This window comes from Lepidothrix coronata, unplaced genomic scaffold (assembly GCF_001604755.1).
Source record: "Lepidothrix coronata isolate B3197 unplaced genomic scaffold, Lepidothrix_coronata-1.0 Scaffold2, whole genome shotgun sequence".
Lineage (NCBI taxonomy): Eukaryota > Metazoa > Chordata > Aves > Passeriformes > Pipridae > Lepidothrix > Lepidothrix coronata.
The window spans coordinates 3,071,991-3,096,723 of NW_016690182.1; the positions used below are offsets into that span (position 1 = coordinate 3,071,991).

The 24,733-nt window shown below is 40.9% G+C and overlaps 1 protein-coding gene across 4 annotated transcripts in view; it reads left to right on the plus strand.

Annotated features, from left to right (window-relative positions):
* Nucleotides 1–24,733, plus strand: part of TENM1 (teneurin transmembrane protein 1) — a 319,629-nt gene that overhangs the window by 278,770 nt on the left and 16,126 nt on the right. For all 4 annotated transcript variants that reach the window (XM_017818756.1, XM_017818745.1, XM_017818772.1 and 1 more), the window contains 4 exons: nt 12,940–13,306; nt 15,098–15,608; nt 19,954–20,126; nt 22,037–22,272. In XM_017818756.1, coding sequence (XP_017674245.1) covers nt 12,940–13,306; nt 15,098–15,608; nt 19,954–20,126; nt 22,037–22,272 — 1,287 coding nt within the window. The remainder of the gene's footprint in view (nt 1–12,939; nt 13,307–15,097; nt 15,609–19,953; nt 20,127–22,036; nt 22,273–24,733) is intronic.

Genomic DNA, 24,733 nt, shown 5'->3' on the forward strand with positions numbered 1-24,733 from the left:
ATTGAAAAGCTACTCCTGCTCTTCCTTTCCCTTTAATCTTCTACCTGTGTGTGTCTTTTAATATGCTCTTCTAATTATGTGTAATTAATTCAGCATAAATATTCCAAATCACTGAACTGTTTTTCAGTGCTTTGCAGAATCACGTTTAAATGTATTTGTGAAATTGCTGAACAAAAAGCACACAAAGCAGAAATGACAATTTATAGACCTTTATGTTTTTATTTGTAGTCTTCCTTTATAGAAGATTTTCAGAGCTTTTTTCTTTTTAGAAGAGAACTTTATTAGTTTTTTCTGGGTTTTGCTGCATGAAGGAGCTCACAAAAGCTGTTATTTTTTTCCAGTATAAAGTCATCTTGTTCTCTGGTTCTTTTTACTCTACTGCTTAATTTCATGTTCTTTCTTCTCTAGCTTTGCTAGAGTACCAGAGAAGCTAACTAGAGTGAAAGTCATGGCCCCAGCAAAGTCAGCAACTGTTTTGCCACTGACTTCAGTGGAACCAGGACTTCTCCAAGCTTAATTGAAAGGGTAGTGAGAGGCGAGTGTGTAGCAAGGAGCAACTGTATCCCATGGGAAAGTATGTACTTCTGAAAAATAAGCCAGAACAGGTCTTTACCAAGGCATTTTCAAACCTTTTCAAAAATGAATCCTCCCTCCAATTAATTAAGTGTTACTCTTTGGAAACCATAAGTCTATACAAAATAATTCCAGCCATAATGGCATATGCAGGAACAAGCAGTCACTAGCATCCAAAACCAAGCAAAAAACCTTTTTAAAAAACTATCTTCGGGTATAAGGTAAAATAATCTTTTCCCAGGGGTAAAGGAGCAGCTAAATAGCCTCTTTTCAACAGGAGCTGAGAGAAAAGAGGCTCATAGGATTAGGACCTCGGTGGAAAAAAGTCTATGAGAGCTCGTGAATCAAACTTGTAGGTGTATAATGTGATTTTTAGAATATCAACCAGAAAACAAGGTGGTTTCAGTACAGCTAATTTATATTCCAATCAAATTATTCTATCACTGAATTTGAAATATTAGTCATAGACATGAGATAGTATGCAATGAGGTCACACTGCAATTTCTTCCTTAAAGCCCAAGTGCTCTTTTTGTATTGGGCACCTGCAAAACAGCAATTTATTTCAATTATCTGCCATAAATAATGCATTACTAGTGAGTAAAAGACTGTGTACATTTTAATCAACTCTTCCAGCAATTGCATCTTTTTCTTTGATTGTTGAAGCAGTGTTAGACACTTGATGGGGAAGTGAAGGAGACCTGACAGACTGCTCATGACTTTTCTCTTGCTACACAGAGCCAGATTTAAATTCTTTTTTCAAACATTTGTTTCTAACAAGAAATCTCAAGAAGGAAGAAACTTCTGTAAAAAGTGAATGGCTGGCAAGAAGGTAGCAGCTCAGCTACTTGGAGCTGCTCGTCAGGTGCTCTCAGGCACATCCTCCTAACTAAAAGAAACTTCGCACTCACCAAATGCTGCCTGCACACACACAAAGCCCCTGCACGTGTCCACCCACCAATTCCAACTCATCCAAGCTGCCTTGCCACCCCCAGACTTCCTCCAGCTCACCCACCAACCATGCATGGCCAAGGCCCAGCACACTGCCCAGTTCCTCAAACTCCTGACCCTCTCTCAGCTCCATGGGGAATGGGTTCCCAGATGAGAAACCTGCCTTATTTTGGGCTCTTCTGTCAGTCTTTCACAAGCAACCAACTTGTCTCAATTCTCCACTTTTTATTCCTTATGTGCAAGTAGCCTTTGATTATCTCTCTCATTTAAATTTGGTTTCAGTACGATGGAGTCAAGTGGATCAGTTATTTTTGGTAGAGGCTGCATCTACTGTGCTGAATTGCACTGCTGAAAATGTTCAGTACAGCTTTGCCAGACTGGTGGGAGTTTGCAATGGGTCGAGATATATTGGGTACTACATCTGATTTTTTCATCTGTTGAGGATACATAGTGGACAAAATGTAAGCATGAAGAATATATAATGTGTAATCTATACCAATATATGCAAATGTAACTATGTCTGTATATGGATATCTGTATATGTATGGGTGTGTGTGGTTTCTCCATATACTTCAGAGCTACCATAAGTTATCAGATAGTGAAAGCTGGTCCCTGACATCCTGAAGTCCAAGCCCCAGGTCTGCTGAGCAGGGAATGTAGGTGTTGACAGGAGCATGCAGAGGAAAGCCAAGCAGGCAGTGCCCCTCCTTTTGTTCTAATCCAGTTATTCATCCACATCCACTAACAAGGTCTGCCTGTGAATTAAGAAACAGCTATTTTCTGTTCTTTCTGGAGGCAATTCCTACATAAGCCGTGTTTTTTAAAATCATCAGGGCCGGTACTGTGTTCATGGTGCTCTCCTCTCACCAGGCAGCTCTTCTCAGATTTATGGGGTGAAGGACCTCCCAAGGATGTAACAGGTTTTTTGTGTTATGAAGTGAATAGTAATAATTGAGCTCTATGTGGAGCTGTCTTTACTGCCTCTGTTCCAAGCCTTTCCGATTGTATTCTGGTTTGGCCATTTGGAAATGTTGCATAGCATTTCTTTCTTAGGGAGTGAGGCAGGGGAGCAACAACCAAACGAGTTGTCACAAGTCTGGAGTTTGAGCACAAGGCAGGTTTGAGGCCCGCAGGCACCAGAGATGGTGATGTCCATTCTGCAGAGATATCACACACTGGTGGGACAGAAATTGTTGCACTGACTAGGTCAAAGGAAGATTGTCCTACATCTTAGAGGAGTGACAGCTGGTCTTTGGACTACTGGTCTCTCTTCACAACAGCACAGAACAGGAAAAAGCTTACAGAAATAGAGGCACAGAACCAGTGTAAGTGAAAAAACCAATATCGGCATTTAATTCCGTCATCAGGAAATTGTAATTTTATGTAGCTGCAACTTGCTGCATTTGCAAGCTTTAGAAGAAAGCGTGGGTAAGGTTGCACAACTGAAAGCATTGCACCTCAATAACTGGTGGAAGCAGGGTCAAAAGAGGCAGCACAGCCATACTTCAGGCCTGCAAAGTGGTCCAGTTGCTCAGAGGAACCTGAAAGTAGGCAGATCTTGTCAGAACAACACCATAGTAACAGCTTACAAAGGGCAGGACTTAGGAGCAGATTAGCATGAGGGAGCTCTGTATGGTGTTGTTCCCTTGCTGTCTGGGTACTTCTTAAGTCTCAAAGCTGGTTATAAACAAAGACTGAAAAGTTTTTAGTACCAAGAAGGGTTGCTGTGGAGCTATTAGTGATATCTCCATTATTATTATTAGGACCAGGTTTGCCCTGAACTGTACTTACAAGCTGCTGAAGTTAAACCAACATAATCTGTGACAATCACAGATAGTACCGTGGCAGGAGCTGCAGCGTGGGCAGTGACAGCTAAGATTGCCTGATTTCCCCTCTCCATGATACCATGTTTGCTGCAGCATCTTTTCTATCCTTTTTTTGTGCCAAGGAAAAAAATAATGAAAGACACTGTGTCAGTGGAGGGAAAAAATTGCAAATGTCAAGACAGAAATGGGCTGTGCCCATTTGTAGCGTGCCACACAGAGAGTATGCTTAGAGCTGTGCATTATGGAGTTTAGGCCACAGAGAGCTGCAAACAGAATGATAGAGAGCACCATTTTATGCAGTATGTTACTCTGACAATAACACATTTACAAACAAATTAGTTAAAAATGTCTGAAGGACATTCAGCTCTTACAAACTGGGCCTCATCTCCTGCTGATAGCTTCCTTTGGGATGAGTGTGGCATGCAAAATGATACACTGCCTTGGAGAATAAATTTATGAAGTTTAGCAATGTAGGTCACATTGCAGGAAAATCATAAATGTCTGAACATCACTCAATAGCCATTCAATCAACTGCTTAAAGCAAAATAGGAAACTGAACAGCATGTAGTTGTCTCTGGTGAGAACCAGGGAAAGTCATGATATGATGTAAAACCCTTTAGGTCCTCCATCCATATGTATTTCTTTTTTCTTCTATTTTTCTCGCCAGTTCAGAGTTATAATCCAGTGTCTGTATCAATAGTGACAACAAAACCAATGTGATTTTTGCTATTGCTGCCATAAGTCTGTTGGGTGGCTCATGAAAGGTGTGCCAAAAATTTGGGGAATCAGAAGAGGTCAAATGGTTGAAACTTGTATAAGTAGTCTACTCCTAAGGAACTAATTTCGTTGTGAAATGATTTTTGTATGCTCTCAGCCAGCCAGAAGGATTTATATTATTTCCTTCAGTCTCTTTGTCTGTGAGTTGAAGGAATGAAGAAAAGAAGATATTTTAAAAGGACATTTCTAGACATAGTGCTCTCTAGAAATTCCTGTTGCTTTTTAGGTGTAGAAATTCCTAAGAGCCTGTGATCCAGATATTTAGTACTTCGCTAGAGATGTCAAGGGTCTTTCTCTGAAGGCATGTAGCACTTTTGTATGTATGGGGCCTTTCTAGATATGCAGCTTTTGGAGCAGGGGGATCCATAGCTTCTGGAGCACAGCTAGAGAATCACTAGATTTTTCTTCTGGGGTGGCTTGGAAGCCTTGTTGAGCTTTTTCTCAGAGCCTAGCTGGCACTTCTGTGGAGCCTTTTGGCTTCTAGGCCTGGAGCTTTTCTATGCCTTTCTAGATCTAGAGCTCAGCTACTGAAAATTGAAAACTATTTGTTGTTCTCATTAGGAACCTGTTACAAAACTAATTTCAGGTGCTCTTTTACAATCTTTTTTCTAGAGCCTGTTTGGAAGGCAAGAAAATGCCTCTCCTTTTACATCCAAGTTTATCCATCCCAGGCTTGAGATACATTTTTGAGTTGAGTGGTATGTCTTGAATTTTGCTTGAAAAAACATAAGTCCTGAACATTATCCTTGTAAGCTTTTCTGGCACAGTCTGACAATGCATATTCAAATATGCATCACAGCAGTAACCAAAGCCCTGAGCTGACAGAAATTTAAAGCAGAGTGCCTGCTTACAGTCTCAGACTAGAATCAAACACTCTCCAGTGCAAAGTCTTCTGAGTATCTAATCACTGTAAATGCTCACACAGAAGGATTGCTGAACGGAATGCAGTTGTCTTGTTTGTTCTGCAAAATGCAAGGTGCCTAATTTTTTCTGTTAGCTGTTTGAAGTCTTACAGCAGTACGTGTTTGCTTTCAATGCAGCATCAGAGGCAGTTCAACTGCATTCATTTTGCTCAGTGGAAATATCTGTTGTGTAAATACTTGTGAAAGATTAGTTGCAGAAAAACACATCATGATAACAGTTGATCTTGGGGCTAATTTCTGTAAGAGAAAGGACTCATTACTTCTGTTGCTTTTTCTGCCTACCATTTATATATACATATATTAGAAAAAATATTTATATTTTAAAGATGATCATGAAACTTTGCTATAGTGGTTTTGTTTTAACTCTCTACTGCAGTTTAGTAAAGAATTAGTTCATTCTTAAAATGGATTTTAAAAAACTATTACTACTGAATTGTGTAGTGTTGTAGGAATTTGCCATAGAAGATGGCCTGCCATAAACATGAATTGCAGAATAGCCTTTTTTCCCATCCTTCTTTCTTTCCCTTGCAGAAGTTGGATTTGTGAATTTAATGGTGTAACTCTTAAGGGAAAGCTTAAAGCACAAAAGTGAATTTGTATTTTCTTGTGAAAGCTGTGGAGGTGGCATTTTTTCTGATCCTTGTGGGAATGTGTTCTACAGCCCTGATCCAGCTGAGGAGCAGTGGTGGCTCCTGCACTCCTGGCTGAAAACTTCCTGGCAGCGGCTCCTCGTCCTTCGCTTCCCCCATCCCACTTTCTGCTGAGCCCTGGGGTTAAAGGAGCTCTGCCCTGAGGAGCAGAGCTGTTGTCAAAAGTCACGATCCTGCAGAGACAGGGGATTTCCTGGGCACAAATCTGTAGGAAGTTTTCATTTCAAGAATTCAATTTAAATTTTCATTTTGAGATTGACTCAGGATTCAGGGCAGAGTCAGAGTATTTGGGTGATATTTTCACAGTTGCAGGCATTGCTGAAAGACAGGGCTTTTGCCTTTTTCAATTTTAGAAATTTCATTTTATCTATCCTTTCTTCCTCTCCTTTTTCAGGCCAGATGCTCTTATGAATTTCAGTAGTTATTGGAAACAAAAGCCACCGTAATGTGCTAACTCAGCCCCTCACTGTTCTCAAACAGTCTTAATTACTGTCTCAATTAAAGCTTTTCAAGATATACCTTTCACCTTGTCTTAATTGGCAGCACACTGGCTTTCTGTATCCAGAACTTCTGAGCCCAAAATGGAAAGATGAAGCCAAAGCTTAAGATTTATGCAACGTTACTTTTGTGCCATCTTGTCTGACGAGCTCCAGGACCTGGAAATGCAAGTTAGAAAGGGAGGCAGAATGGAGCCAGTCCTGTTAGCTAGATTTCCACCTGATCCCACTCCCTCCTTTTGGCCATGCAAATTACCTGCAGCAGTATATTTGGAGGACATCTATTCCCACTCCAGCACTGGAGACGTGTTTGGGTTAGAATCAAATTCATGGACTATTTTGAGAGATTTTAATTGAAGAGTCTAGGATTCCTCCTCTCAGAGGTACCAGTCTGCTCAAAATACTTTGGAAATTCCTTCTGGGCATTTAACAAAGTGTTTCTTTCATAGCCTGTGTAAACCACGGGTACCATGTTTAAACAGACTTAAACGGCTTAGCAATCTAAGTCCCATTGATTTTCATAGTCAATGTGCTTATGTGATGCTGGATAATATTCCCTCTATTGTTAAATAAAGACAGTGTGAAAACTGTCCCCATAGAAATCAACTTTTCCTATCGATTTAGTAGACCCCAGATACAGTCTTTGAAGTTGTGAAGCAGAAAAAAATAATAAAAAAGAAATTATGAAACAAGAGGAGAGCTGTGAAGTGAGAGCACAGTGAATCTTGTGGTGCATGAGGCGAAGACAAGCAGTGAAAACTGTTGAAGTGGTGCCTTGTCTTTGCCTTGCTGCAGTGGGTCCCTCATCTGCTGGAAATAATTGATGGCAAAGGCAGGTTGGCAGGGATACTACCTGAGCCATGATCCTGGAGAACTGGTGGCCTCAGACCTCTGAACTGCATCTGTAAACCTGCCACAGCTGCTTTCCCAGCCCAGGGTAGAAAACAGCAGTCATTAGGCTGCAAAACTCATTTTATTTGGGTTTTTCACTGGGGACCAATGAATGCAGAGAGCAACATTTGTGAACTTTAGGGCAGGGACTGCTACAGCTGAACTGCATAATTCTGGATTTTATACTATGCGGCATCAGGAGCATGAGAAACAAAGGCTCCTCCAGCATGGGATGAGGGTGTAATCCCCTCTCAGGGAAGGGTTCCCCGGTGTCAGGCTGCAGGAGCTGAATTGTGTCTCTGTGTGCCATTAAGAAAGGAGCAAAACTGCTGAGAGGAGCCAACAGTGTCAGTGTCAACAAAAGGAAGAGCCCAGAGTGAGAGCAAACTGACAGAAAATGATGAAAAAATATCCCTGGTTGTCAATGGGGAGAAAATACAGAGAAATATATGTAGTGAGACATCCTGTAAAGAGCTCAGGGAAGCAGAACAAGTCTTCTTCAGCCTTGTAAACTATCAGCTCACTCCTAATGTCTTGCCTGTGTAAGTCCTTCCTTGAAGCCATTTCTGTCCCAGGAGGAAGGAGAAAGAAGGGTTTGAGAAGGAAGAGAGAAAAACGCTGTTTAGAAGGATGTTGTGGTGAGTAAAAGGGTTTGGCCTGGAAACAACATCCAAAGTGAGTATAAATAGGACCCGAGGGAATGGCATGAAGCTGTGTCAGGGGAGGTTTAGGTTGGATATTAGGAAAAGGTTCTTCACCCAGAGGGTAGTTGGGCACTGAACAGGCTGTTCACAGCACCAAGCCTGACAGAGTTCAGGAAGCGTTTGGATGACATTCTCAGGCACATGGTGTGATTTTTGGGGCTGCCCTCTGCAGGGCCAGGATCTGGACTCAATGATCCTTGTGGGTCCCTTCCCACTCAGGATATTCTATGATACTATGATAAATTAGAGGAGCTATAAAAGGAAGTTAGCATCAAAAGAGAAATATGGAAGAGGCTATGAGCATGGCTGCAAGTGCACATTGTAGGCCTGAATAAAGGCAAAGGTAGCATAAACAGAAGTGCTTGAAGCTGAGTGGCACAGATAGGAAGTAATCCATCAGTCAAGACTATCAGAAAAATTTTGGCATGAATTTCATGCTCCTACATGAAATTGAATCAAAATAAACAAGCAGTGCATGGCAAGAAATCAAAGCAATGGTGAAGCTTTTTTAGGGATTTATGCAGCTTCTTTTAATCCATGATAAATGAAACTTATCCCAGGGAAATTTACCCCCACAACCAAACAGTTAAGCTCTTGAAACTGGCATCTGCAGACAAGGATAAATTTTTCGCTTTTTACTTTTCTTACTTTGATATGAACGGTGTAATTTGTTTGATCTGATTTGTTTAACACAGTACCAAAAATGGCACAGTTGTCAAATGTTATGCAAAATGCACAAAAAGTTTTAGCCATGTGGTCAAAACCAAAAGTGAAACAGCAATCTTCACAAACTTACACGTAGATGTGTGTACATCTGTGGGCATGTATGGTTAAGAAGTATATGAGTGTGGACTCTCCTGGCAATGCCCCTTTGCAAAAAACTCATTTATTTAGTTGTAAAGCTTTGCTGTAGGAAAATGTACTGGGTTTGCATGGCAAGGTTTTGGTAGCAGAAGGGCTGCAGGGGTGGCTTCTTTGAGAAGCTTCCAGAGCTTCCCTTGCGTCCAATGGAGCCAATCCCAGCCGGCTCCGAGATGGACCCACCACTGGCCAAGGCATCAGCAACAGTGGTAGTGCCTCTGGAATAACTTATTTGAGAAGGAGAGAAATACCTGTGCAATACCAGCAGCAGCCAAGAGAGAGGAGTAAGAATATGTGAGAGGAACAGCTCTGCAGACACCCAGGTGAGTGAAGAAGGAAGGGAAGGAGGTAGTCCTGGTGCTGGAGCAGAGATTCCCCTGCAGAAAAATATTTTAATATTTCAAAACCAGATAGGTAGGTAGATAGTTATAGAAGCACATGTGTTTTGCAAGAAAAAAAAACCACACAAAAATGTGATACGGGTCTGAGGGCTAGTTAACTACCTAAATGCAGATCTCCCAGTGAAAATTCATTTAAACTGAAGCCACCTTAGTGCACTTTGTGTTTTCCAGAGCACTTGACATGAAAAAATGTATTAGAAAGCCAGACCAGTGAGTGTTAATTTTGCACTTCTCAAACCAGAGATGGATTATTAGATTTAGCTGGAGCCTTTATGTTGACAGTCAAATGCTGAATTCCCAGAAAAGTTGACATGTTAATACTTATATGCAAAAGGTCTCATTGCCCAAGGGTTCACTTGTTTTGTCAATGATTTCCATTGCATATACCAAGTCTCCCATGAACCAAACCAGGATTGTCACCTGAAAATTTCAGTCTGTGAAGAGTGTGAAGTTTTGACTGCTACTGAACAAACCCTGGCTGTTTGTTTATAATGGGATAATCAGCAATGCCATTTCTGGTCACTGCTCAAAAAAAAAAAAAAAACACACCACCATTAAATGCAAGAAGAAATGCTTGGAATTGGTGCAATTTTGAGTTACAAGAAAAATATACATATGTGGGAGAGGATTTTTTACAGGGACCTGTGAAGTACTGCTTCAAATTAAGAGGTATATTAACTGATTTAATATTCTAATCCTAACTGAGATTTTGTCTGAAAAAACTTTGTAATAGGCACAGTCATATCAGATGAGAATTGAAGTGCTTCTCTGTAACGTGTTTATTGGCTTTGAATGAAGCACAACTGATGGTTTGGTCACAGAACCTGCCAGAGGGCAGCTTGCTTTAACGAGAAGTAAACAACCAGTGACTTTTCAAGGTAACAGGGAACCTGAGGGTGCAGTTAAACTTCAGCTTAAGCTGATTTAGGTGATTAGTTTTTAGCCAGCAAACTGTCTTGAACCTGCTGTCTGTAGGAACACATAAACTGGCCTTGCTGTTGGGGGCTGCTCTGGGAGAAGGGATGAAGTGGGACAGCAGCGGCCCCATCTTACACCTGTTCAAGATGTCATGAAGACTCATCCTGTCAAGAACAGTGCAGATTTTTTTTAAATCTGTGAAATTCTTCTTCAGTTTGGGAATGCTCAGTGGTTTGTGTTAGTGTGCATGTTTGATTTGAACTGGGCTATTTCGCCTTTCTTCCCCTCCAATTTCACTAGCATAAGCTTGCAGTGAGCAGCAGCTGGGTTTTATGCTGCAATCTCCAGACAGGTGTATGCTACCTTTAATATTTCAGCTGAGATTAAACCATTGATACATCCATGACCACTTAAAGCCCAGGAAGGAGAAGCTGTAGGCCTGCCTTCAGTTAGATTTGCAGAGCAGAGAGCTAGGCATCAGTTCTCATGTAGTTACCAAAATCGTTTGAATGTTCCCAACTAAAATTTTATTTATTTTTACTGCAATGCAGCTAAGATTCACAAATGTGATCAGTACAAAAGCAAATATGCTCGCAGTTAACAGCTGTTAAGACTAAGCTTTAGGCAGATTTCTGCAAATTAAATGTGCAGCTGCGTAAGAGTTTATTCTATCTCAATAAACCAAATCAGACTCAAATCAACCAGAGAAAAAGTGGTTTAGGCCCAAACCAGTACCTGTTTATCTGCAGGACACCAAACCTACCTTTGCAGTAGGAGGAATTCAGATTATTTTTTGGGCAAAGGCAGTGTAGCTGGTCCACAAAGGAAAATCAGCTATTGAGACATGGCAGGTGCTAGGCAAGGTCATGAAGACAAAGACAGATAGTTTCATCCCGAATTTTTTATCTTGAGTAATCGAGTTGTGGTTAATCAAAGATCCTTTGTATAGCGTTGCAATCTGTGGAGACCCCTAAAGTTGAATGTGTTTGTTTGCCATTAAAAACAATCCATCTGCTTTAACAGAGCAATCGGTTGTTCTGCATTAAAGGTGAATTGCAAATATGGGGTTTTTCCAAGTTTCCTTGAGATAGCCTTGTAGAGATTTTTATGTTAACTGAAGAGTTTTATTTGGTGCCCAGTGAAATCTCAGCTGAAGCATGAGCTAACAGCAGTATGTAAACCAGCCTTCACGGGTGGAATCCAGGCAGTCACACATGCACAGAAATCAGCATTGTTATGGGAGGAATCTGTTTCCAACTGTTTCACCACATTTATCATCATTTGGAAGGACTTGACCACCTGGTTCAGAAGAAATCTTGAGCCCAACAGCATTAGTCTTAATGCCAGTTATGATGCTGTCTGGTAAAATGGACTGGGCACAAGGAAGAATTGGATTGCTCCTAATTGTGTGGTAACCACGCAGGATGAGACACAGTAGCCACAATGCCCTCACATTATTAAAACATCAGTTACCAAACCAGCAATGTACTTCTGGAAATGAGATTATTCAGGCAATACTGCTGCTTGAGAAAGGGAGAGACTTGGCCTCTAGCCTGGTTCCTGAGCTGACCCCAGGCAAGCAGGTGGGTAGAGATGGCCACACTCTCCACCATATGGTGTTCCTCAGTGCTGAGCATTGTATCAGCATCAGCAGTCTCTACATTCATAGGGCTTTTAATTAGCACGGTGCAAAAATGAGCAAAACCAGCATCAAAATCAGTAAGTGAAATAATAAAAGCTTCTGTGGCATATAAAGCATATAAAACTTTTACATTTTAGCCTGGTAATTATTCTCTTCTGATGACTGAAATATTTAGAACAGAAAAATTCCACTCAGATAAAAGCATCCATCTCTTCATGAAGGATAACAAGTAAAGCACCCTGAGACAGACAAAAATATGCTCTCTTGAAATCTCGGGGGCTCAGTTGTTCTCTGACCTTTCCATAGGCAAGCTGCAGTCCAAATCCTCCATTGGCCATGAGTGGGGGACAGGGACCAGCCTGCTCTGTTGTTGTTTCCCAGTTCAGCAATCCTGCACTGTCTACTGAGCTTTCTCAGCGGGAGGGCTTTGAAGGTCTGGCCAGTACATGCTGCAATCAGCAGCCTGCATGCTGGTTGTCTTTCAGGCTGACAGGCAGCCCCACCTTTAATTTGGAGCACGTTTAATTTCCCCAGATGCTGATGCAACAAGTGTCAAATGAGTGAGGTCAGTCTTCTACTATTTCTTCCAGCTTGATTTGGAAACTTTGCTTGGTTGACACTCTCACCTGCATGGAAAAAGATCAAAAGCTACCTTAAGTATGAAGAATTTACTTAATCCATGACTGAAATACTGATTTCACAAAGCAAAATCGTTATAAATAATTAAGGCTCGGCTACTGTATCATGCAAAGTGTGATATATTGGTTTATTATTTTGTTACAAAGTATTAACAAGCTTATATTTCTTGTGACATATAAGTCTTATTAACATTTCCTGCTAAGTAAATAAATAGTGAAAATGTGTCCTACTCTTCTAGTATGTCATTTTCCTTTTGTGCTAACAGTCAATTAAAGTGTTACGACATTGACAACCTCTCACTGTTTTCCACTCTGCCAGCGTTGACTGCAACCTTGAAACAATAACATTCAGACCTGGAAAATTTTCTGGCTGATGTTGCATGACATGAAGTGTGTGTTTTTATTTGCATGACTGCATAGGTATAATAAAGTTCCCACTTTAATGGACTTGTGCAAATACCTCTCAGAGGGTGCTAAATTACTTTTCAAATCAAATTCTCTTCCACACTGGAGTGGGACCTCAAAAAAGAGTATGCTTGTTGAAACTTCTTCCAAACCTAATTAAAGGCATTAGAGAAGCAGTACTGTGAGAATCCCCCAAGTGCCTTGATGATGTGGTGATCAGAGATGGTTGTCTTAATCATTCTTTTTCCTTCTTTTCCCTGCCTTCCCCTTAATGTTTTTTTCCAGGTGCGTTTAGAGTGGCCAACAGACCTCACAGTGAACCCTCTGGACAATTCCCTGTATGTCCTGGACAACAACATTGTCCTGCAGATCTCCGAGAACAGGCGTGTGCGGATTATTGCCGGGCGCCCCATCCACTGCCAGGTGCCAGGCATTGACCACTTCATTGTCAGCAAGGTGGCCATCCATTCCACCCTGGAGTCAGCCAGGGCCATCGCCGTGTCCCACAGCGGCATCCTCTACATCGCAGAGACGGATGAAAGGAAGATCAACCGTATCCAACAGGTCACAACCAATGGCGAAATCTCTGTAATTGCTGGAGCCCCGTCAGATTGTGACTGCAAGATTGATCCTAATTGTGACTGTTTTTCAGGTAAGGAGATGATGGTTATTTCCTGTCTGTTATCTGTTGAGATCCTTTGACACAGGTGCAGATTAGCAAAGTGACAAGGGGAAGGGGAGAAAAGCAATGATTCTGTTTCCTTGGATAGCTCAAAACCTTATCAGCACACCTTTGTGGATTTAATCCCTTGGCTTCTGAGATGTGAGTCTTCCACTTACCACTGGAGGAATGTCAGGGTGGTCCTAGCTTTCCCTCTTTTGATACAGAGGTGACACACCACTGAGAATTAGTTCCAAGTCTGCCTTGCTGTTTCAGCTGTGTTTGCCCAGGTTGAATATGGTACCAGCTCCAGTGCAAATTGTACCTAAATGCTATTGGGTCAGGCAGCCTTTCTCACCAAGAAGAGTACCAACATGTTTCATATCCAGTGCAAAACACTAACTTATGCCTTCTCATCACTCAAGTCACACTGCACTACCAGAAAAATGATGCAGATACACAATGTGCAGAATTTCTTCTTTGTGTGTTTTAAGGTGGAAGAGCCAGTGCCAGGCCTGCAGTCCACCACTGCACATTCTCAGGTTCTCTTCCCTGCATGAGCCAAAACAAAGCATGGCTTTTTTATTTCATGAAAACATATTTCAGAATGGGACAAAGGACAGCATTCCCATACAGAGGTGTGCAGTGTGTTGCCATCTTGTCATCTCTTAAGAACCACCATGTTCAGCTCCATAATAATGTCATCATAATTCTTAAGCCTCTCATTTCAAGTAAAAGGTTAATTACTGACAAGAAAACATTAAGTATGTCAAGAACAGAGAGGAAAAAATGCAAATGGTCTTGCAGAGAAGGTGTGTTGCTGACCCAGCATTGCAATGATAATCAAAGCCTCCTGTGCATTGCCAAGGGCTGCCAGCTTTAGTGGTGGCTCTGGTAGACCAGTGCTGAAAAGAATCTTGTTCAGGGTTCCTATTGAGAGAAACTATACCCAGTGCTGAAAAATAAAAAACTGTGGCAAATCTAATGATTGTGCCAGGGCTGGGTTGGGGAAAGGCAGGATCAGCTTGGCAGAAAGATCTGCTAGTTTGTCCATCTCCCAGGAAGCATAGGTTATGCTTGAACACTCCAGCAAATTTCATGTCTCAGTCAGGAGAAAGAGAGCAACACACACAGTAATGTTTTTCTCTAAGAGCAAGGTTTAATATGCTTTCTTTCTGGTCCTGCTCATGTAAACTCATTTTGGTAGGCACATACAGCCCATGGTAATGCAAATATCCTCCTCAAACCTTAAATTACACAAAACAAGTAAATTGTCAAAAGATATTGAAAGGGATTGTTTCTCGAGGCACTTTTTGACTACTGTATTCTTATTTTGTTTTCCTGTAGTGTTGAGTTTTTAATAAGTATAAACTAATCTTTACTTCAATGTCATTTTAGCTGAATTACAGGGGTTTATTTTCTTTTTGTTTTATTTATAACACAATTTCACTTTATAAATACATGCCAACAGACAATAAGTAGGGAATTAAACTTCAGGTGTCATGTTTTTTTCTTTCACAATTTTGCATTAAAGCTTTCCTGAACAGCAGGGTTTGGGGCTTAGCAAAAATGCTGTGAATTAGATAATTTATATTCCTGTTTGTCTTCATTGAGACTAATTTAGAATTGCACCAACCTTAGATAATAGGGATTCAATTAGTTGGAAGAGGATATCCGTTTATTGACCTGTAAATGATACTGAGGAGAGGCAGCGTGTCAGGCTTAGGGGAACAGCTTAAATAAGGATATTAGAGATTACTAAAATTACCATTTCTCCTCCAGGTGATGGTGGATATGCCAAAGATGCAAAGCTGAAAGCACCTTCCTCCCTAGCAGTCTCTCCTGATGACACGCTGTACGTAGCAGACCTCGGCAACGTTCGCATCCGCGCCGTGAGCCGCAACAAGGCTCACCTCAGCGACACCAACCTGTACGAGATCGCATCGCCCGCAGACCAGGAGCTGTATCAGTTCACCATCAACGGCACCCACCTGCACACGCTGAACCTCATCACCAGGGACTACATCTACAACTTCACCTACAGCGGGGAGGGGGATGTTGGCACCATCACCAGCAGCAACGGGAACTCGGTTCACATCCGCAGGGACACGAGTGGGCTGCCCCTCTGGGTCGTCGTGCCGGGGGGCCAAGTGTACTGGCTGACAATCAGCAGCAATGGGGTTCTGAAAAGAGTTTATGCCCAAGGCTACAACCTGGCTCTGATGACATATCCTGGAAACACGGGGCTTTTAGCAACCAAAAGTGATGAGAACGGGTGGACAACTGTGTATGAGTAAGTCCATAACATAAAATGCCTGACGCAAGGAACTGTAGTTTAAATCAATACCGAAACTTTTTTGACAGTTCTAGTAATTTAAAAAGAAACCCTGCTACTAACACTGTGTGAGAGAGGACAAATAGTGCTGTTGCACAAGCTTTTAAAATGAAATTTCTTAGATGCCAAAGCCTGTCATATGTAAAAGCTCTGTGCATTGTGCCCATTAAGTAAAGCAGAAACTGCCTGAAATTATACTTCATTTGCACTTTCATATTGTGCATCTGTTTCTCTAAATGAAAATATGATAGTGGAGATTTTTTTGTAACTAAAGAGGTAGAGGCAAATTGTGATATGAATCAGAAATTTGCAAAATTCTTCAGCAAGGCAAAACCAGGAAAATTAGCATACTCATCAGAGAAGGGAGTGTTGCAAAGGAAATTGAGAATCTCAGTGGAAGGAATATTCAAAGACAAGAGGGAGCTTGTCTCTATCAGCAGGAAAGAGGATATATAATAGCAAAAGGATATGTAATAGCAAAAGGCTGTATATATAAGAAGAGGCTTCAAAAGCAAGAGCATCGACAGGACTTCTAAAAAGCAAGACAAGACAGTTAAAGATGCAATCAGAACATCCTGGTCTGGTCCCAGAGAGAGAACAAACCAAGAGAAAGTTCATTTTTTATTTATAAAGAGGTGTGATGTATTAGGATTTCTCATTACTTATAATTAATTGTCATAATCCCTGTTTGAGGATGCAACAAGTGTTGGATGGAAATCATGTTAACATTGCAGTCCTTAAGGAGTAATAATTTCAGCACTGAGAGTGACCCATTTAAATCCCCACTTGAGGATGGTGTCAGTCCAGACCATGGACCAGTGACACTTTCAAAAAGCCTTTACAGTAGCTCCAAGTCACGTCTGTTACTTGTAAATGCTGAACACCAGGCATTGTTGCAGGGCCTTGATTGTTAGAGCATGTGAGAGCAGATTATTTTTAGTCATGTACCTTTCAATCTCAGTATTTTACTCTGTCACTGCTAAATGAAACAGTTTTACATGCTTTCACAGGTTTAACTATAGGATAGGCAACACTGTCCTCACCCGATGCTTCGAGTTGTCCAGACTTTGCATGACCCCACACTTCTGCCAGCCTAGATCAGTCAACAAAACAGAACAGAAATGAACAGAAATACAACTCTTAGCATTGCAAAAACAATAACAAAATTAAATGGTGAAGCCATGTCATTAATATTTATGTTCAGTCCAATATTTTATGTCATATTCATAATATATTACGAGTTCCTGAATGAGTGATACACAGAATGTCACAGAATGTCACCCAATGTGCTGCAGTCAGAGGGGCAGGAGGCTCTAATCAGCACTGTGCTGAGTCGGTGTGCTTTCAGGAGATGCTGCTCACCTGCTGCCATGAATAGGTCATGGGCTGTGATGGTCCTTCGTTATCCTTTAACCAGATATTATTTTCCAGACAGGTCACATTCTGTACTGACAGCCAATTTCAGCTTGAAAATTGGAATTTTTTGAAGGGCTTACTTATATGTGAAATGCTTGCAAGCTCTTATATGAACGTAGCATTGGAACTAAGAGAATTACCATGTGAGCATATTTCAAATTGCTTGGAATCATCTTCTCTGCTTATGCTAGATTTGCATTCCCATCCAAAAGTTCAACCCGTGGCACTGTCAAGCTGAAATAGAGATGAGTTTGTTTAACAACACGTATCACATATACTTGGGAATATGAGCAAAGATAATGAACTGTTCAGAACATCTACCTATATGTCAGATTCACTCACAGAGGGAAATTATTAAGAGGTAGAAAACCACCTACAAAAGTACTTGTCATCCATCTACTCTAATCTGATGGAATGGAAGTACTGAAAGAGCTCTTGCATAAAATTATAGCTAATGTACAATTTTCAGTCATCTAGATTTCTTTTAATATTGCATCATTAAAGCTGTAAAAGGGGAGGGGGAGCACTGGGCCTCTATTAAATCAAGGACAAGAAAACACCTGCAAGAAACAACTCTCTGAAAAAATTAATTAGACCGCTTTCCCTTTGAAATGATATAACTCTTAACTGTGCTACACATAGAAATGCAAATGGATTGTGAAGCTATATTCCCATGTGTGCATTTCAGATATTGGTGAACACTTTCTCATGTGGGTACTGAAATCAATGCAATTATTTGCATGATTAAATGGTCACTGACATGATTAACAGTGGCATAACTGAGCCCCAAATTAACATTAAGAAATATGTCATGATTCCACCCCTATTAGTATGGGTAGGACATTGCTCTGCAGGAGCTGAGTCCCAGTGTGCTGCTATTCATCATGTGGAAGGTGACAGAACCTGTCCTCAGAGGGTTGGGTTTCTTGGAGCAATCTGGAAGAAAAAAAACCCTTTAGATGATCACACTGTGGAATCGATACTGAGACACTATTCTGCATGTCCTCCTTGAAGTCAGTGGGACCATCTACTCGAGTAAGAGCCTGTTGGCATGTGCTCTGGTCTCATTATGATTCAGTACCCTATCTGACCAGCCAGCCAGGAACAGTTTATCCCATTTTCAGCTACACAGGGAGTTTTGTATCTCATCAGCAGCAAAACTAGATCCTTAGTGAAGATGGATCCTGTGTCTTGTGCACAAGTACATTCCAATAAACTGGCTGTATTTGCACCTTAAAAATGCATTATTTGGGGATTTTTCTATGATACAGTAGTAAATCCAAATACCCTAGCAAGCTGTCATATCTGTTTGATCAAGCAGTAAATGAAATATAACTGCCCAATGTTCATGGAGTTTTCTAATGATGAAAAGTAGTGATCTGAGTCAATTTTAATCGCTGCCTGTGGCACCCAGTCAACTTGCACAGAGCAGCATAAGAGTAGAATGTAAATAAGTTGTGTGATGTGTATGAGGCCACTAAGAGCTGAAAAAGAGATTATGTTGAATTTAGCATTTGATTAATTTTATTTGTCAAAAAAGCCACAAGATGCTCACTAGTTCATTTTCCAGTGTTTCATTGGAAAAGAACAGCTACTCTATTTTTTTTTTTAATATTGGAAGGAAGAGAAAAATCCTGACTTTTTTTCACCAATACTTCTTGTAACATGTAGATTTTGTCTGACTAATTAGGGTCAAATAAAGATCCTAGGGAAATTATGCCAACACCTTAAAGAGAAGGATATAGCCACACTGTCTGCTGATGTGAATTGGAAGAGCTCCTCTGAAGGCACTGCAGCTTTGCCAGCTCATACACCAGCTGAAGATATGTTTTGTCAATGAGAGGAGACAGTTAATAGAACTTGAAAACTTAATTATGCTTTCCTACCTGCACAAATAAGTTTCTATTTTATGAACATGAGTTGGTTTTGCTCATGCAAACACATCTGCAATATCAGTGAGTAGTCTTACATGAATAAAAACATGTCAGCATCAATAAGGTTTTTAAGATGTGAGGCATTAATATGAAACAGTATCAAGCACCAAGCAATGTTCTGCACTGGTTTCTGTATGAACTATCAGAAAGAACAAATATATTGGTAGAACTAAAAAGACCTGTTAGAAATGCTGCTCCAGAGCTTTGGAATTAATTACTGACTTTTTGATAACATGACCTGATTCACTTCAAGTGCCTTAAACTACAAGAATTTCTTTAGCACTGATGAAGTTTAGGTGAACTGGAATGTGGTGCTCTAGATTCTGGTGCTGGTACTTCTGATGAGAAGCTCCTGCTGATTTGAGTAGGCCTGTGGGAAACGTAACACAAGAGTAAAACCCATGTAGGCAACTTAATTGCTGCAGATTTCAATCTAATTTTATCGCTATTGTTACGCTTTAGATCCCCTTTTTATATTCACCATTCTTATTATGCACTTCACCCATCGGTGACAAAAGGCAGTTTTTAAATGTTTCAGAATGTAAGAATTTTTACTTAATCCTATGGGTATGAAAACGCCTTTTTGGGTTTGAGTTGGTTGCCTGAACACCGAGTGACCTCCAGTGGCCTCACTCCTGCATCACAGCCCAGTGGGGGAAACCCCAACCAGCACAGAAAACCTCTGTCAGAAGCTGAGTGATGTAGGTGCCATCTTAGAGATTAGATTTCCAGTCGTATTTTTTCCAGCACCACTGAAAGAGCCTCTAAGCAGGAATTCAGAATAGGGACAGAATGCATTTTGAGTGAATAAATGGAACAGTTATTACCTTTTTAACTTATTGCACAGTGTTGACAATGCTTCTTACTTTTTTCCCCTCTTCTTTTGCTTTTAGAAGTCTTTTACATGACAATAGTTATGTACTTTCATGGCTCTTTAACATCATGTCTTGCAGGTATGACTCTGATGGCCATCTGACCAATGCAACCTTCCCAACTGGGGAAGTCAGCAGTTTCCACAGCGACGTTGAAAAACTGACACGAGTGGAACTTGATACTTCAAACAGAGAGAATGTGATCACAGCCACAAACTTCTCAGCTACCTCTACAATATATACTTTAAAACAAGGTAATGAAAGCATTTCTGTTATTTCTCCCCTAATCATTGTGTTTCAAACCCCAGACATTAGTGCATTCTTAACTGTTTGCCAAAAAGAGGGACATTAGAATTAGTTCATTTGTTTCTTCCTTGCTTCAGCACAAACAGCTAGATACTGCTTACAATTCTCCTGGGGTACCAATTAGAAACAAACCACAAGTGAATTCTTTTCCTCCCAGAAGAATCCCATGCATGGAATCTAGTTATTGAAATCTCCGATGTCTGCAGCCTTTACATGCTGCTTTCTGCTTCAGTATCTGGAGGACTTGGAATAAACTCTAATACGCTGAGCTTTGTTATTCTCAGAAATACTTCCCAGAAGAAGGACAAGTTCCACTGACATTTTAGCCCTGAAATGCCTTGTTTGTCCAATGCTGTGAATTCTTTCTGGTAGTTCTGTGTCCTGGTGACAGAGCTTGTAGGAAGGGGAAAAACGTGACCCAGCTCTGCTAGTGACTGCCTTGGGGATGAGATTTTGACTCAACCCCTGTAGACTTCACAGTATTCCCCTGCCAATATCATATCTCTCAAAAAAAAAATTACTCTCAGCCTAATGGAAATGCCCCAGTGTCCTCCTCCAGATTTTGCAGATTCATCACCAAAGTTCTGGTTTTATACAGTTTTATACAGTTTTATCAATCTGAGGGCTTTTGTCCTTGTTGGGTTTTTTTTTTGTTGTCAGTGGATTGTTCAGGCTTTGCAAGTGCTGGGAAATAGCTCTCTGATTTCCTTCCAGGGCTGCTACAGAAAAGCTTTGTAACTGAGCATATCACAGAATTTTTCTTCTTCTCAACTTTTGATCTATAAGATCACCTCACAAGATACCCACTCATTCCTCTCTACTATTACATGGCAGAGACAGCATTGCTTAAGTGGAAATAATTATATTATACTGTTGTGTCACCTGTTAGGCTTTGTCCAAGTGACTCCATCTACACTCTGCCTCATCTACTGCCTGATTTTATGTCTGTCCTTAAATCTGAAACTTCTCAAAATTGGTATATTATCAAAGTCTGTCTCAGGAAAATGCTTGCATACTATGGGCAGTGCCAGAAACTAACAGCTCTAGTTATGATTATACCTGTCATAATTATAAATTCATATAATTAGCATATTTCCATATCTCTGCAACACTATCACAAAGCACCCTGTGAGCAACCAGTCTTGTGTTGTATCCTTACATCCAGTTATCTTCACTTTCTGGCATACCCAACAGTTTTCCACACATTTACACCTCAAGAGCTGGACCAGTTACTTCTGTGTGGACCAGCTTAAAAAAAAAAGATGCTTTGGATAGTCCCTAACTGGAGTGAGTTCAGCTTCATTGTAAGGGTGAGACTTTTGTTTTGTCTGTTAGCACTAAACTCTCAGGCTTGTGGTGGAGTTCCCCCTGGCAGCTGAGCTGCAGGAATCTCCTGCCTACATAGCCCCAGCCTGACCAGGTTTTGATACAGTGGTACAGGGAAAAGGGACAGAATGGGAGACTAGCTATCACCCTAGACATCTAGAAAATAACTTTCACACTTGACCTCACATACTCTTGCAGTCATTCAACCTGTTGACAGATCCCAACATGCTAAAATTGTCACAATATCAGTGCTCAATACTCAGCCTATGGGTTTACATACTTTTAAGCTGAAAGCAAAAATACTTTATTCCTGCTGCAGAAAACCTTCACATGGAAATCATCAGGCCATGTAATAAAAATCTCTTCAGACATGGGAAGGCCTGGAGGTAACAAAACTCACACTGCAGTTGGTGTGTGTTCAGCTGTCTGTAACCTCCCTGGCTAACAAAGCTCTGTTGCACGTAATGTTTGGTTTGGAAATCTGCAGACCTGAACTTCTCTCTGTTCCCTGGTTTTGGTTGTTTTTTGACAGATAACACACAGAACATCTACCGGGTCAGCCCAGATGGGTCTCTGAGAGTCACCTTTGCCAGTGGAATGGAAATCACACTGAACACGGAACCTCACATTCTAGCAGGGGTTGTCAGCCCCACGCTAGGGAAGTGCAATATTTCCCTTCCTGGAGAGCATAACTCAAACCTCATTGAATGGAGGCAAAGGAGGGAGCAGACCAAAGGCAATATCTCCACTTTTGAGAGAAGGCTAAGGGTAAGGCTTCCTCTTGTGTAAAGTGCAGTGTTCCCTTTGAAAGTCATTGAACCAAAATCATGTTGAAATGTTCTACTTTGTAAGAATAGCAATGAAAATTTTGTATCAATGATGGGCCCCAGCCACGAATTTCAAAACCAAACTCCTCCAACAGTCTCGGGAATATTTGATCTCTGTTTGATTTTCGTTGTAAGACTTGACCTCAAGACATAATTACTTCTTTTCTTCCCCTTCTTTTTCAACTAAGAACTTAATTATGGCTTTGGAAGAAGCTGTGAGCAAAGGACAATGTGTAGTTAGTCTGGCACAGCAGCAAAGTTGGAGCTACATCCTGCATCTCTCAGATCTATTAACCCTCTTTCTTCTGGGGGAGCTAACAGGTGCCAGCCACTGCCCGGGGCACAGGATCTTGCTGTGCACACCTTGGGTGTCCTGGCCAGTGCCTTTCCTACAAGTGATGTAGAGCCTCCTTGTGTACCTAGACAGGCTGTGTATTAATTCTCCCCTCTCCCACATGCTCTCAAACCCCCTCACTCCCTCTACTTGGGTTGCACCACAGCTCTAAGACTTGCTTTAACATTACATCCTTGGTTTATTTTTACCTGTGAGGAGAACACTCACAGATTAAAATGACAGATGGTCAAAATTTAGCATTTAATTAGGTAACACTACGACTCAAAGAGATTGCTACTTTGCTGGACAGGTTTTTTATGAGATCAGTTCTGCTTTTCACATGAATACTACTTAAAATCAGTAGTACAACTGGGAATTTTGGCCTTAAAAATATTGTGCTATTGACTACGGTCTTTCATTTTCAGTTGTTTCTGTGTGAGCCTTAATATTGCCTGGCAAAAAAAAAAAAAAAAAAAAGAGAGGAAATTCACAAATTGGTCGGGATTAAGTGGATTCTGGCTGGAGGCATAAAATGTTCACTGAAATACTGCAACACTGAATCAGAGCTTAACTGATTGACTAACCTCTGGATCAGGCTGTTGGTGCAAAGAACCACTTGGGTGCTCCTCCTCTCCCCTTTCACCTTCATCCAGCGAGAGAATGGAAAGTGAAGAAGTGTAACAATAATTTTGATGTGCTGATGTCTTTTATTCTCTGTCCTTCCAAAAGTATGCATTAGCAACCCAGCTCTTGAACATTGCAGTGTTATTTCTGTAAATAGTCTTTTTATACATATCCAAGATCAAGAGGGCTTATGGATTGTCCCTGCCTGCTCAGGAGGACAAGACAGCTGCCTGTATTGTAGTCTTGACTGCACTGACTCCCTTGATTGTACTGAGCTCTGAGACTGTCTGTCTGAGGGCTGTCAGGGCAAGGCTGGAGGAAACCTGGTGGGATAGCCCATGAAATGAGGATTTAATAGTGAAAAGGAGTAGAAATATTAGAATCATAGAATCATGTATGTTGGAAAAGACCTCTAAGATCATCAAGTCCAATCGCATCCTGTATGTAGGTTACACCATCTAAATATGAACAAGAGAAAGGGAAAAATGGTCTCCTGAGGCTGCTAATACCATGACAAAGGACTTTGGAGAATAGCAGAAATATATGGGTCCTGGAGTTCAGCTTTAGCACTGAGATGCTTGCATGGGATGCTGATGGAGTGGAGAGTCAGTTAAGATGGAAGGAGCTGGGACAGTGCAACTGGTGAGGAAGGCAAAGGAATCTACCCAGAGATTTCTTGGTGATTAAAGGAAATATTCAGCACAGCATGAACAAAAGTACCATCCTATAGTGTGTTTGAGTCAGTATGCCAAATAATGAAATGGATTTAGGGCTTACTGTTGATGGATCCTTGGGTATTGCTGGGGAAAAAAAAAAAAAAGTAGCATCATTAGAAGTCCTTATGCAGGATGAGGTTCTGGTGAGACCTTCTGAAAAATTCTAGTGAGTTATATGTTTAAAAGGAAGTTTTTAAGCATTTAATTTGCCATGCCTGGCACAATAGGAAGTTGTTAGAAAGCTTGCAATATAGGGCAGAAAGAACTATGCTGAACTTTGAAAATATATGTAGAGAAAAGCTCTGGGGATTGGAGCAGTCTCAACGGAAATGAACAGACTTGCAGGAACCCTCAGTTAAAGAAAAAAATAACCAGCACAATGGAAGAGTTTTCTGAGAAAGAAAAAAAAAAAAAAGGCATAGAAATGAGGTATAAAGAAGATACTTAAAAATCAGTCCTGATACCGTCAGTGAAACAAACGGCTTTTGAGTGCTAAAAGGTATAAATTAGAAGGCAGGTAGCTGGGGATGAGATAAAGGATGACCTACTTGAAGAGAAGAAAGAGAATAAAGGTTTTCCTTCTCTGCCTGGCCCCAACTTTTTTAATTCTGATCGCAATTAGCAACCATACTGAAAGCGTGTCACTCTATTAGTGTTATTTCCAGTTTTGGAAAGAGGCCACTGTTAGCACATTCTGAATAATGCTGGAAACACTGTGTTTTAAAAAG